General features: G+C 40.6%; 1 protein-coding gene across 1 annotated transcript in view; it reads right to left on the bottom strand.

The window, feature by feature from the left end:
* The window catches only part of LOC309562205 (uncharacterized protein), a gene marked incomplete at its 3' end in the record, with an annotated part of 32,246 nt that extends 18,878 nt beyond the window's left edge, over positions 1-13,368 (bottom strand). The window contains exons 1-3 of the mRNA XM_082266324.1: positions 12,290-13,368; positions 11,309-11,812; positions 1,072-1,185 (exon numbers count right to left, since the gene is read on the bottom strand). Of these exons, the coding sequence (XP_082122450.1) occupies positions 1,072-1,185; positions 11,309-11,812; positions 12,290-13,075 (1,404 nt within the window). The 5' untranslated portion in view covers positions 13,076-13,368. The remainder of the gene's footprint in view (positions 1-1,071; positions 1,186-11,308; positions 11,813-12,289) is intronic.
* Positions 13,369-14,272: the final 904 nt, after the last annotated feature.

Below are 14,272 nucleotides of genomic sequence, written 5' to 3'. Positions count from 1 at the left end.
TGGTCAAAAAGGGGATATCTACTCCTAAAATAAGGAGGGGGCTGGGAGTACCAGATTTGCATAAGTTATATCAAGCTGCTCAACTGTCCCAGCTGATCAGTTTTCACACGCGGCACCCCCGTTCACTATGGATGGTTCTTGAATCATCTCATTGTCCAAATAGGGACATAAGCCATATGATGTGGCTGAGAGTTAAAGACAGACAAACTACTGCATATTGTACCCCACTCTGTCGTTCTCATTAAATCTATTAAATCTATGGGATAGACTGATGACAACATATGGTTTCAAGTCTCCTTATGCCCCATGGCCCTGTTATTAGGCAATCCTGCATTCACCCTGGGTTTCCATCCTCAAGGCTTTACCTTGTGGACTAATAAGGGTTTATTACTTATTGCAGATCTATTCTCTTTCGAGTCCCGCGGGCCAATTCTCTTTGTGTTGATATATTACTTATTGCAGATCTATGTGACCACAGGGGTGTCCTGTCAAAATCATTCCTGCAAGAAAAATATCAGCTTTCTAATTTAGAGTCCTATCGCTATAGCCAGATAGCGCACTTTCTGGCTGTATTACATAGAACTTCTGATTTAACCACCTCTACGGCTATGGAATATTTGACAAACACACTGGTCACATTTCTAAAATATATACTATGCTGCATTCGGCCTCCACTAAGCAGTTCTATATGAATAAATGGGAAAGTGATATAAATGAGAATTGGGAAGTGGGGAACTGGTGTAAGTTGGCACAATGTGCATCTAAATCGCTTATCAACACTTCACCGATTGAAGCAAATTACAAAGTATTTTTAGGATGGTATATGCTGCCAGTGAGAGTGGCATTGTGTGTCCCGGGGGCCTCTCCGCTGTACTTTAGAGGCTGTGGTATGGAGGGCACGATGTTTCACATTTTGTGGACATGCCCAAACGTAAGGAAATTTTGGATCCATACCTATAACTTTACGTATTCGCGTACACAGATGAACCTTGTCAAGTCACCGATTCAGGCACTTCTGGGGTGACCGGTGGAGGGGACTCCGAGATACATGAGTTGGCTTGTGACATTTACCTTTATGGCAGCTAGAATTGCAGTTGCCAAATCGTGGAGGCCTCCTTCGATCCAGTTCAGTCTAGTTAAATCTAAACTGTCCTGGATCATGGTAAATGAATGCCTTTCGGGGGTCTTAAATGATAAAATTGCCCTTTTTTGAAAAATATCTTGATAGGTGCACACCTGTCCCTTTCTGGCTCACCTCCTTTCCCTTCCCCCCAACTCCCCCTTTTTTTTCTCTCTCTCTCCTTTTTTCTTACTCTCTTTTTCTTCTTCTCTTCTTTCTGAGGCCACTTGGCCGTGTGAAGTAATTTACGGTACACTATGTGCTCATTTCTGTACACTGCAAGATGGGATATGCTGCAAGATGGGGTTGACGGGGACGCTGTTCGCTCCCATTGGTTCCCCATTCATAAGGCCCTAATTGGGGGGCCGATTTTTTGGTTAGTACACTACAGCACCGCCACTCCTCCCCCCCCCCCCCCGCTGTGGTAATCTGTTGGGGGAAAGCTTTATAATGATTGTGCAGGAGAGGGTACACCTCCGTTGTGTCCTAGGCCGGACCTTTGTGAGTTCTGTGCATAGCATAATTCATATTGACCATACAATGTTCCTTTTTATTTTTTTTTATGTTAACAGCTTTTTTTGTATTTTGATGCACAACTAATGTACCCTATGTTTAGTTTATGTACCTGTACCTAATTTTTCAACTGAAAATTTTCAATAAAAACCATTGAAAACCATTGAAAACTAAAAAAGGGGATATCTTTCATATCCTATGGGGATGCCTCCCAACAGTATACTGGACATGCATATTCAACATTCTCTCGGAAATAGCTCAGACTCACGTCCCTCCCAAGCCAACTAGCACTACTATCTCTTGACACTGATATGCTTCCATAAAAAACACATCACATAGTTACCCACATTCTTCTTGCAGCAAGATTAAGCATCACTAGAAAGTGGAAAAATCCATCTCCTCCCACCCTGACAGACGTGTTAGACCTTATTCACTTACACTATTCCTACGAACAAATGATGGTCTCTTCCCTTGGGGGGACAAACTAAAAATCCCATCAATGGCTACCATGGAATAATTGGTACTCAAAAATTTTTGACTGTGGTTAACCACTTCTCTCCCATATATGGACTTTCTTTCCACCTTTGCTCGATAGTAAAAATTAATTGATTAATTATGCTAACTGACAGCATATCTGTAGTTAACAAGACATTTCACTTGTATTCTCACTCACCCATGGCATCACTTGTATTGTATTCCCTCCTTAAGTTTGTGCAAAACACAATGTTAAGCTTCTTATGATTAAGAGAAAATTTAAAACAAAATAATAGTTGGATGAGCTGCCCTTCCTCAAGACACAGTTTGTTCCCAAATGGGGTATCTGGAGGCCGGACAAATCCTCCACACCATAGTATGCACTTGGTATTGCTCCTATAGATCTCTTATGTGTGCCACATGTATTATGTTATGTATACCCATTCAAATGTTCTTCTTTACTATGTCCCATAGTATCACACACACTGTTACCTTTTTGTTCTCTCTGACAAAATCAAACTAATATATTGAACTGAAAAATTATATATATATATATAAATATGGATTATATATTAGCAGCCAGCATACATTTTGTTGATGACAAAATAAAAATACCATAAAAAGTCCACATGCAGTGCTAAAAACGCATAAATGTATACAGTCCAAACTTGTGCTGAAAGGAAGAGATGAGACCCCTGCACCAACTTCAGTGTGAAATTATAGCACATCACACTGCAGTGTTTCAATCATATCTCCTTACCAGAAGACAGCTCAAACAACCAGCAACCCTGGAAGTTCCACCACTGGTTCAGCACCCCGCTTGAGTGCTTCCATCAAGATATATAGCTTCCTCCAGTGTGGACCCAAGAACCAGGTATTACAGCTGAATATTGCATAGCACCCAAAAATCTTGCCTACACTAGCTTAGGTACTCTAGAACTGGAACTGTTTATTGAAAACTCACACCAAATTTATAGTACACCAGGTCAGATGAGCCTAATCACATTGTATGCAAAAGAAATTAGGAAAATAATGAATATAACTAAGGAACAGCCAACATAAACTATAAACATAAAGCGACTTAAACAACTAACAACAAACATTTAAATTTAGCGCTGCTTCCACATATAAATCACATATAATTAGTTATATATAAAAAGTTTTATATAAAATGTGTCAATGCATTAAATATAGTCTATCAGTGCAAACAAAGTCCCAGTGCTGATGAATTCTTATAGTGAGATCCAAGGTGCGACTCCATGCTCCCCTCTCCATGCTCCCCTGAAATCCCCACTCACCAACAATAATATTCAAACAGGCATGGAATATATCCTTAGGCAAAGTATGTAGCTATGGCTCCTTTCCTCTCCTTCAATTGTAGGGCTCTCAACAAGGTTGTGGTATAAAATCCAAGAAGAGAAAGATTTCCATAGCATAATACTGTATGATTTATTGGAAATTTAAAAGAAAATACACTTACAAAAATAAAACAATTCCAAGCATGTGTGTGGATTAGGATCAACTCCATGGCGTGTGTTCCAATTACAGGATATGTCATCACTCTATCTTTCCCGCTTGATGTGTTTCACCCTTCCCACTGGGCATCTTCAGAAGCTTCTGAAGACGCCAATTGGGAGGGGCGAAACATGTTTTCGATTTTTCTATAATATATCTTGGTTCACGTAGTCACACATTTAACAGGTATCTGTAACGCACAACCATAGCGTGGGTATACCTTATAATCTTTTTTGCTTAAACAACTAGCCACCTAAGTGACTCAGTACCCACTCAGACTATTCAGCACCAGCTAAGCGCACCACCCTAAATTTAAAGTACAATACACATTATCATAAGCATGAACATCCCACAATGGTTTGATAACAAGGTATAGGGGTCACTCTGCAAGAGATGATCAGACAGAAAGAAACAATAGATGACTTAATTAACACAATTAACTATGGGTGAAAGACCCCTAGGAGGCACACTATGGGAGAGACCTACTTTTTGGTGAAGTCAGGGATTGCACTTGAGGCCTCCTATTAAGTAGACCACCCCTGATCTAGACAATAATGGTTAGACTACCCTAGTGTAGCACTACCCCCATAGAAGTGTAACAGGTTCTTTCCCAAAACAGTGCAAAGGCAGCCAGGCACAGGATGTCTTTTTGTAATTTATTGCTGAAGAAACATGTAACAGGAGAGGGTAGAGGGGTGTGGAATACTCTAAAATGCCCAGCACAACTTGCAGAGGACACTTCAGTGGCAGTGGCACAAGTACAATTTGACTAGAACAGTCTGTAGGTGCACAGCTAAAGACCATGCAGGAACATATAGCATGAGAAGTTGCATTCTTGGACAGTCTATGAGTGCACAACTGAAGACCATGCAGAACAGTATGAGTCCAAATAGTGGCAGACTGGAACAGTTCAAGCATCCACAGCTGGAGATCATCCCTTAGGGTGAGAGACAATCTCCTTAAGGCTCCAGAATATTTACCAGCAGCCCAGCTACCATCTGGGCACATCTCCCCAGGGATTGGCCAGGATCTAATAAATATTCAGGCCTGTTATCAGAATTGTCCCTCCCTAAGCTCTAAAAACTTTTTATAAAGGCAGGGGAAAGCAATCAAACTCTCAGCCTGTGAAACCCTGAACAGACTAGAGCAAACAATCACTGCTCCTCTGATTTCAGTGAAAGCCAAAAACTAAATGTACCTAACAACCTAACTGGGAGGGGCCAACATCATAATATTTAAGGAACCTCTTATTCAGTATATGAACGGCTGTGTGTGATTTACAGTGCACTGCTGTGTTACTTCTGATCTCCTTCCACAAGCTAAGGTAGAAGAATTAAATATATGAATGGAAGAATTCTGAGAAAGTCAGGAAAATGAATAAAATACCAGGGGAGGGCCTGTTTATAGAGCACTGTTTTCAGTTCATTATACTGACTGGACTGTTGCTTACTTTTGGTTTACTGCATTGCACCATGACAGGTCTCGGTCTGTTCTGTAAGACTGCATGTTTCCCATCTGTTCTGTGGACTCAGGTTTTCTTTTGTTGTCGATCCATTGCTCTGTAAAAATGTAATTAAACAGTTTCCTGAATTAAAGGTACGTTTGAAAAAACTGCAGCAGGAAAGAGCAACAATTAAAAGTGTGTTTTGGGGAGAGTTTACCTGTTTTAGTGGCTATTTTCAAGATAAATCATAATAGATAACTAGTATTTGCAATTTTCAGGGACTTTGAAATTGTCTTGTACATACACTATTTATTTGAATTCCCTATTACTTCTTTTTTGTTTATACCTGCAAGTTTACATTGTTACAATGTTACATAGGTTGGAAAAAGTCCATCATGTGCAACCAATAGAAAAAAAAATTACAATAAATAGGAAACCACCATTAACAGAACCCTATACCCACAGTTGACCCAGAGGAAGGCAAAACAAATACATGGTCCAATTATCTCCAGTGGGGGAAACGTAACTTCCTTCCTGATCCCTTAGTAGGCAATCACATATTTTCTAGATCAGGGGTCTCCAAACGATGGCCCTCCAGTTTTTCAGGAACTACAACTGCCATCATACCTAGTCATGTCTGTGAATGTCAGAGTTTTAAAATGCCTCATGGGACGTGTAGTTTCGCAACAGCTGGAGGGCTGTAGTTTAGGAATCCCTACCCTAGATAAATAATCCCAGGTGTTATTACCTAAAAATTGTAATATCCAGTTATATTTTGTGCATTTAGTAATGTATGTGCTTTATTCTTTTCTAGAAATGTGCATCTTTTGGCTTAATACATTTCTATTTAGGGCTTTCCAATAGTTCACAGTAGTTACTATAATACCACAAACTTTGTATTTTACAGATTTTACCTAATTTGTAGCCAGCTTTTAAAGGAATTGCATTAACCACCATGCCATGTCTGTATCTTAGGATGTGTAAGAAATGCTAGTGTAGTCAATGGAATTTATTCTTTAAAGAAAACCTGTAGTGAGAGAAATATAAAGGCGATGAAGAAAGTCAGCTTCCTAGTTACTTTGCTATGTGTATTTTCAGGACTTCCTGATTAAAAATTGTAAAAAAAATTAAAAGTTCACACTATAGTCACATTGAATCTTCAAAACAAATATTCAGCAGGTATCCTACAGGGAAATAACAATGACACCTACTGTATAAATAGGTAAGCAACACAAAACAGAATGTCTAAAGGAGAATTTAAAAATAAATGGAAAATACCAAAAAACTAAATTCAAAATATAAAGCCCAGGCTTGTAAAGAGGGGGATAAAATAAGGACATATATAAGACCTAATATGCTAACGGACATGTCGGCATTAAAACCAGAAAGATATTTAGAGAAATGTCATACACACAGACATCTAACTTATCTAACTAACTGACCTTCTTTGTAGTATTTTGGGTTTAATTCTTGGGTGAGTTCAGTGAACATGGCCAAAAATATGCATATTGCAAATTTTATTATAAACCCCATTGAAGACAATGGGAGGCATATATTTGTCTAATCAAATAAATGTTTCTTATTAGCCTTTTAAGGCTAATAAGCAAGTGACTGTAAAACAAATTCACAGGATACAGAAGTAAGTGTCGCCCATTACAAGCCCCAAAAATTTGCCCACATGCGTTTACCTGACAGCTAAGAACGTTGTATTCGGTGACTGAAGGTACATTAGGCATTCACAGGATACATAAGTAAGTGTCGCCCATTCCAGGCCCCAAAAATTAGCCAACATATGTTTACCTGACAGCTAAGAACGTTGTATTGTGTGGCTGAAGGTACATCAGGCATTCGCAGGATAAATAAGTAAGCGTCGCCTGGCCATTACAGGCCCCAAAAATTAGCCCACATGCGTTTACCTGACAGCTAAGAACATTGTATTCTGTGGCTGAAGGTACATTAGGCATTCACAGGATAAATAAGTAAGTGTCACCCATTCCAGGCCCCAAAAATTAGCCCACATGCGTTTACCTGACAGCTAAGAACCTTGTATTCTGTGGCTGAAGGTACATCAGGCATTTACAGGATAAATAAGTAAGTGTCGCCTGGCCATTACAGGCCCCAAAAATTAGCCCACATGCGTTTACCTGACAGCTAAGAATGTTGTATTCTGTGGCTGAAGGTACATCAGGCATTCACAGGATAAATAAGTAAGTGTCGCCTGGCCATTACAGGCCTTAAAAATTTGTCCATATGCGTTTACCTGACAGCTAAGAACGTTGTATTCTGTGGCTGAAGGTACATTAGGCATTCACAGGATAAATAAGTAAGTGTCACCCATTCCAGGCCCAAAAAATTAGCCCACATGCGTTTACCTGACAGCTAACAACGTTGTAACACTTATAAAAGTATACTGTTAGATAACACCCCATTTCAATATGTGGTATTGGGGGCCACTGGTTTATCACACCAGTTATACAAAAAATTGGCCAGTAAGTTGGGCACTGTGTGTAGCACAGTTAATGCAGCAAAAGAGGCAACATTTTTGCAGTACCCAAATACACTGTTATAATAGTATATTGTTAGATAACACCCCGCTTCAATCTGTCGTTTAGGGGGGGGGGCACTGGTCTATTACACCAGTTATAATACTTTTTAAAAGTGCTTTTGTCACTCTTTGTAGTTGTAGTATCGCTGCAGAAACGCTCACCACATCAGTCACAATGCTGCACAGTGAACAATACAAATCCACTATAATGTGCTTTCTATATTAGAAAGTATATTATAAGTGTATTACACCCCTATATAGTGCACTGCACACCAAAGAATAGTACACCATACCAAATACCAGTCCTTGAAATGACTTTTGTGGTCCTATAACAGAGCGATCTGTGTTACTGACAATCTGTCCCTGCTCCCCACAGCAAACCTCTCCCTACACTGACAAAAGAGACAATATAGATAAAGTACACCTATACCAAATACCAGTCCTTTAAAGAACTTTTGTGGACCTATAACAGAGCAATCTGTGTCAATGACAGTCTGTCCCTGCTGCACACAGCAAACCTCTCCCTACACGGACAAAAAGCAGAATGTAAAATGGCAGCCAGCTCAGGTCTGTTTATAAGGTAGGGGGTATGTCCATGTGCTTAAATGTCTCAATTGGCTGTCCTGTTCCACCTGATGGATGTGTCATGGGTCAAAGTTCTCCCCAATGTAAACTAATATGGCCGCCATGAACAACACCATATGTTCGCAATATCGGCGGACTGCGAACAAGCAAAGTTCGCCGCGAACCGACCGCCGGGCGAACCGCAAGGCCATCTATGGTCATGAACATGGAGGGTGCCTTGCCAGGTCCCTCAAACAAAGCACCTTGCCCCATGTTGATGATGGTCAAGTTTTCTACTCCACATCCCTGAGCAGGTGGATGAAGGGGTCTGTGAGGGGGGACTTATCTCAATATTGAAGCCCTTTTTAAAGCAAGGGGCCTGCCTTGCTTTGTTTTTTTGCTTGATGTAAACCAGGGGTGTCCAAACTATGGCCCTCCACCTGTTCAGGAACTACAATTCCCATGAGGCATTGTAAATCTCTGACATTCACAGAAATAACTAGGCATAATAGGAATTACATTTCCTGAACAGCTGGAGGGCCATAGTTTGAACACTGAATGAAACCTCTTAAAAACCCATACTGGATTCCCATCTTGGATAAGGGCCTAGTGTGGTTTTTAAGGTTAATTCCCTGTCTTTTTTTTTTTTTTCCAGTGTCATTGGTTGTTATAGTGCATCATAACAACCAATGACTGTGCTGCCACCTGCTTCCTAGCAACCAATGGCATCATCAGTTGCTGGTATACATGCGACTGGTCCACACAGTGTCCTTGGTTGCTAGAAAGCAGATGGCCACTAACAATCTAGCAGCCTCCTGATTGGGAAGCTTACCTTTATTTGTGGAAGTATTACCATCAATAAAAGTATAACTACTTCCAGCATCAACTGTGGGCTCACTTTGACAGACTAACAGGCTATTCACTGAATGCTAAACAGTCAGAGTTCATAGCAAGTCCTATGTCTCTGTGAAATTTAATCCCATTCATACACCTGATTAATGGAGCAAGTAAATTATTTAAAAAAAGGAAAGAGTGTTAAATATCAAAATTTTGCTGAAGATGTGTTACAGGAAAGGACTGGAAATTTTTGGCCTGGAAGGAAAACACATCTATATGACCCTTTTATGGTAGGCACAGTTTCCTGTAGGACAAAGAATGTATAATACAGAAAGTATAATGCGGTCCTGCAGTGATTAGTAGCCATGATAAAAGGGCGGTGCTGTCGTGATATGGACTCAACTAAATAAAATGCTACATACAATTCCATCTCATCCTCACAAATATACCGTTTCATTCAGCATTATTTAACTGAATATGCTGCTTCACAAGGATATCATACTTTCACACTGCAGCATTGACGCCCTTTGAAGCTCTCAGACACAAAGAAAGTAGATACTGGAAGATCTGAGGTCTGTATAAGAAGCAAGTACTGTAGCTATACAATGCCCAGAAGCAGTCACTGACTGCAAACCCACTCCGATCAAGGCCTGAATGGAGAAGTATCTACACTCAGCCCAAGGTATTATTGCAATGTCCTGGGGGGCAACTTTATCCTTGCTTTCAAGTCAAGTTTTCCCCTAATGTTTTTTTTAAAACTCAGCTTTGATATAAAGCTTACATAATTACTTGTTCAAATTGTGCCTTGCAAATCATTTGTATATTTTCTGCTTTTTAAGCCAACGTATTTCTTTATTTTTCATTAAAACCTTAAGCAAGAGCCTGAGTTGACATGCATTGAACAAGAAAGTGAAATTACAAACAATGAAAAGGTATATTTACATTTACAGTCAATATACTTTTCCATTCAAACCATATATTGTATATAAGCACATGAATAGCTGAAACACAAATTGCACATAGATAAAAAGGTGCAGCTCTATATGACAAAAAAAAAATAATAATATACAGTAAAACATACAATAAAAAACACACACAAAAAAAAAACAATATAACTAACAAAAACTGATTACATTATCCTTTAATTTATAAACAGTAGTAAGTGCACAGTAGCTATACCTGTTCTGTCTCAGCATCGATTGTACCTGTGATCTTCTTGTAGACCCATTCTGAAAGTGTGTGCAGCAGGTTGAATGATGGCTTTAACAGATAGTTTACTCAATGAATAAAGACTCCAGAGGTGTTCTCCAATGCTTCTTTATGCTTCAAGTTAGCAAAGGCATAAACATAGAGACTTTTCCATAGGTAAATTTCCAATGAAGTTACACAGCTTCCACACTCTGCAGTCTCCTCATAACAACTAAACAAAATGGGAGTTACAGCAGGAAATGGAGGTGGGAGCAACCAACTAGCCGGAAACAGCAGGGGTGCAAGGATGATACCAATAACATAACATGTAATAACAACTGCTAGACAGTTAAAGCTGCGTGGCAGCACACTCCCCGCCTGGTATCGTGAGATACCACTACACAATTATTTTCCATAAACATACAATTAACATTGCATACAGTAGAATGCTATGTAGCCATCTAGTCTAAGCTAACTATACTAGAGGTCTAAGTGACTCCTTCACATAACACTGAATCGGAATTTTTGGAAACAGGCATAATTAGGACTGTCTCAGTGACTGGTCTCAGGAAGGTTTTTGGGCTCCCCTCCTTTACAATCCTGACTTCCACACTTCGGACCGTTCCATCATCACTAGCAATGGCCTTTGTAATAACTCCAACTGGCCACTGGATCCGATGAGTTTGCTTGTCTTTTAGAAGAACCAGGTCCCCTTCCTTTAAGTTAGGCTTCTAGGTTTGCCACTTTTTTGGTATTATCAAGGGGTTCTGTTCTTTCCCTAACAGGTTTGACCTTTTCAGTTGTCCACCGACTCGAAGCATGCCCTCGTTGTCAATCACTGGGTTCAGTGTGAATAGTGGGCTACATTTTGGGACTGGTCCATTGCCTCTTAAGCACTTAATCTCTTCCACAAAGACTTCTTCTTGCACACGACGTATGATGAACAGCTCAGCCCTCTCATACTCTAATGCATTGGGTGACTCCTTACAGGTGTGCAATCCATGGCAAGACGATGTCTGATTCGATTTGCGGAAAATCTGTGCAATATGAATCTTGCTATAGTCTTCAGCAACCTTTTCCAAGAGGAGAAACGTTCAAAACGTCTTACCTCCAAATTTCTTCTTGAGCAGATGTTGGAACTCAATGCTACAACTTCAGGCCGGATTTCCGGGTCAGTATCTGGATCCTCCAGGTGGAAATCGATATCTTCTTCTGAGTTTGTAGAAGACTGGTCCATTAAAAACTTGGGTCCTGAAAACCAGATGGTTTGTGTGAGGACAACTGCTGGCACTGACTTAGTAGCAATGTCTGCGGGATTCAAACCAGTCGGGACAGAGTTCCATTGTTCAGGTCTACTGTTTTTCCTTATTCGTTCTACTCTGTTGGCCACATACAGATAGAACCTTCTCACACTGTTGCATATATAACCAAGCACTACCTTGCTGTCAGTGTAGTACTTAATCTGATCGATTTCAATGTCCATTTCATTTTGCAGGAATTCTGCGACTTCAACAGCTAGAGTCGCACCACACAATTCTAATCTTGGGATAGTGTGAGCAGATTTTGGAGCTAACTTGGCTCTTCCTAGTAGAAACCCGACATGGGGTCTCCCGGACGGATCTATGATCTTGAGATAAGCCACAGCCGCTATGGCTTCGGTAGATGCATCACAAAAGATGTGAATCTCTTTCCTCAGACTTCTTGAAACTGAAGTAGGTGAATAGCAGCGTGGGATATTAAGTTCTTCCAGTACCTTCAAGGAGCTTCTCCAGTTCTCCCATTTGGGCAGTAGGTCTACTGGCAGAGGGGCATCCCAATCTGTCACTCTCTCAGTAAGCTGACGAAGTATGGATCTCCCTTGGACGGTAACTGGAGTCACAAAGCCTAGGGGATCGTAAAGGCTGTCAACAGTTGACAAGACTGCACGTCTGGTGAATGGCTTCTTAGTGTCAGAGACCTGAAAGGTGAATGTGTCTGAAGTTACATTCCAGAGAAGACCGAGACTTCTTTGCATGGGCAGGGAATCTACTCCCAAGTCCAAATTCTTCAAATCCTTAGCGTGATCTTCTGGATTGAAAGCCCTCATTACTTCGCTGCTATTAGATGCGATCTTATGAAGCCTCAAGTTAGCAGTCAACAGGAGCTGTTGGGTCCTTTTTATCAAATTGACGGCTTCTTCAGGTGTTGAGAAGGATTTCAGGCCATCGTCTACATAAAAATCTCTCTCAACGAATTGCCTGGTGTCAGATCCGAATTCCCTTTCACCTTCCTGCGCTGTTTTTCTCAGTCCATAAGTTGCCACGGCAGGAGATGGGCTATTTCCAAAGACATGGACTCTCATGCGATAATCTATCACCTGATCATTAATGTCATTGTTGCGATGCCACAAGAACCTGAGATAATTTCTGTGTTCCTCTTTGACTATAAAACAGTGGAACATCTGTTGGACGTCAGCTGTCACGGCAATTGGTTCCTTCCTGAACCGCATCAACACTCCTATAAGGTTGTTCGTTATATTTGGACCAGTTAGAAGAATGTTATTTAAAGAGGTTCCCTGGAACTGAGCGCTTGAGTCAAAGACTATTCTGATTTGCCCCAGTTTACGAGGATGGTAGACTCCAAAGGATGGAAGGTACCAGCATTCTTCACCTTTCTTAAGGTCTGGTGCTGGCTCAGCGTGATGGTTATCTAAAATTTTCTGCATGAATGCTAGAAAGTGCTCTTGCATATCAGGTTTGTTACGGAGAGTTTTCTTAAGTGCAGCAAATCTGGTTAAAGCTTGTTCTCGATTGTTAGGGAGAGTAAGCCTTGGTACTCGGAAGGGTAATGGAGCTACCCAACTGTTGGAATTGTCCTTGAAGAACTCTTCATCCATAATCTTGATGAACGCCTTGTCTTCGACTGAAGGGGCAATCTTGTTGTCATCACAAGTAGTCTGGTACACTTAATCACCAAAGTCCTTTTGAGAAGTGAGCTTGCAGTTAATGCTTTGGAGTGCTTGATATGGAACTTTGTTTTTAAAATCAAGTCTTTCCTTCACATAATAGTGCAATGGACATTTCATCAATCGATAGGTAACATTAGTTTTGTAGGAAGCTACATCCAAGAGCTTGTGAGATTGATCTAAACAGACTTCTCCTATTATCACCCATCCAAGATCAAGTTTCTGGGCCTGAGGAGCAACATCTGGACCGTTACATAACTCTCTTATTTTATGAACTCTAGGAATGTCTCTCCCTAGTAGAATCAAAATCTTAACATCCTTCAAATGAGGGTGATGACGTGCAACCTCTGGTGTGGGGATTTCTTCTCTGTTGTTCGGTAGCTGATCACATTCGATTAGAGTTGGAAGAGGAAACTCTGTGTCCTCATATTCTGATACAACTATGAAGCCATGGGCTCTTCTTCCAGAAGTATTGATCTTTCCTGCACATGTCTGCAAGGTATAAGACCAGGTCTCTCCTTGAATGTTGAGTAGGGCAAAGAATTCTGTACTGGCCAATGAGCGATTGCTCTGATCATCGAGTATGGCATACATTTTTATGGAATTTTGTGGACATCCTTCAGGAAAAACCCTTACAAGACATATCTTGCTACAAGACTTGCTATGAAGCCCTTCTCCACATACCTCTGTACACCTTGTGGTTACGGGGTTGGCATATTGCTCAGTTCTCTCCCCGCCATCATCTGATGTAGTCTTGGGGTTGCTGCCGGGTGAAGGTTTCCTTTTGAACAGGTCTGAATGAAGAGCGTCCACATGTTTGGCACTGTTGCAGAGAGAACATCTGATGGCGATCTTACAGTCTTTAGCTAAATGATCGGAGGATGCACAACACTTAAAACAGATATTATGCTCTTTGATAAAATAAGACTTGCGTTCTTCAATAGGCTTGTCCTTAAATGCATGACATTTGGAGAGAGAGTGTGGCGCATTATGAATAGGACACTGTTGATTAAGATTGCTTGCTTTGATGTCTGTAGCTAAGACGTTGGATGTTATCGCGGTCTTCCTCACGGCAATAGGATGCCTTAAATCCTTGAATTTACTGTTGGTGGCAATATCCCTTGAAGT

Source organism: Pelophylax lessonae, assembly GCF_965119305.1.
Source record: "Pelophylax lessonae genome assembly, chromosome: 8".
NCBI lineage: Eukaryota > Metazoa > Chordata > Amphibia > Anura > Ranidae > Pelophylax > Pelophylax lessonae.
Note: the sequence above shows the minus strand (reverse complement) of the source record. Positions and strands in the feature narration are given on the sequence as shown.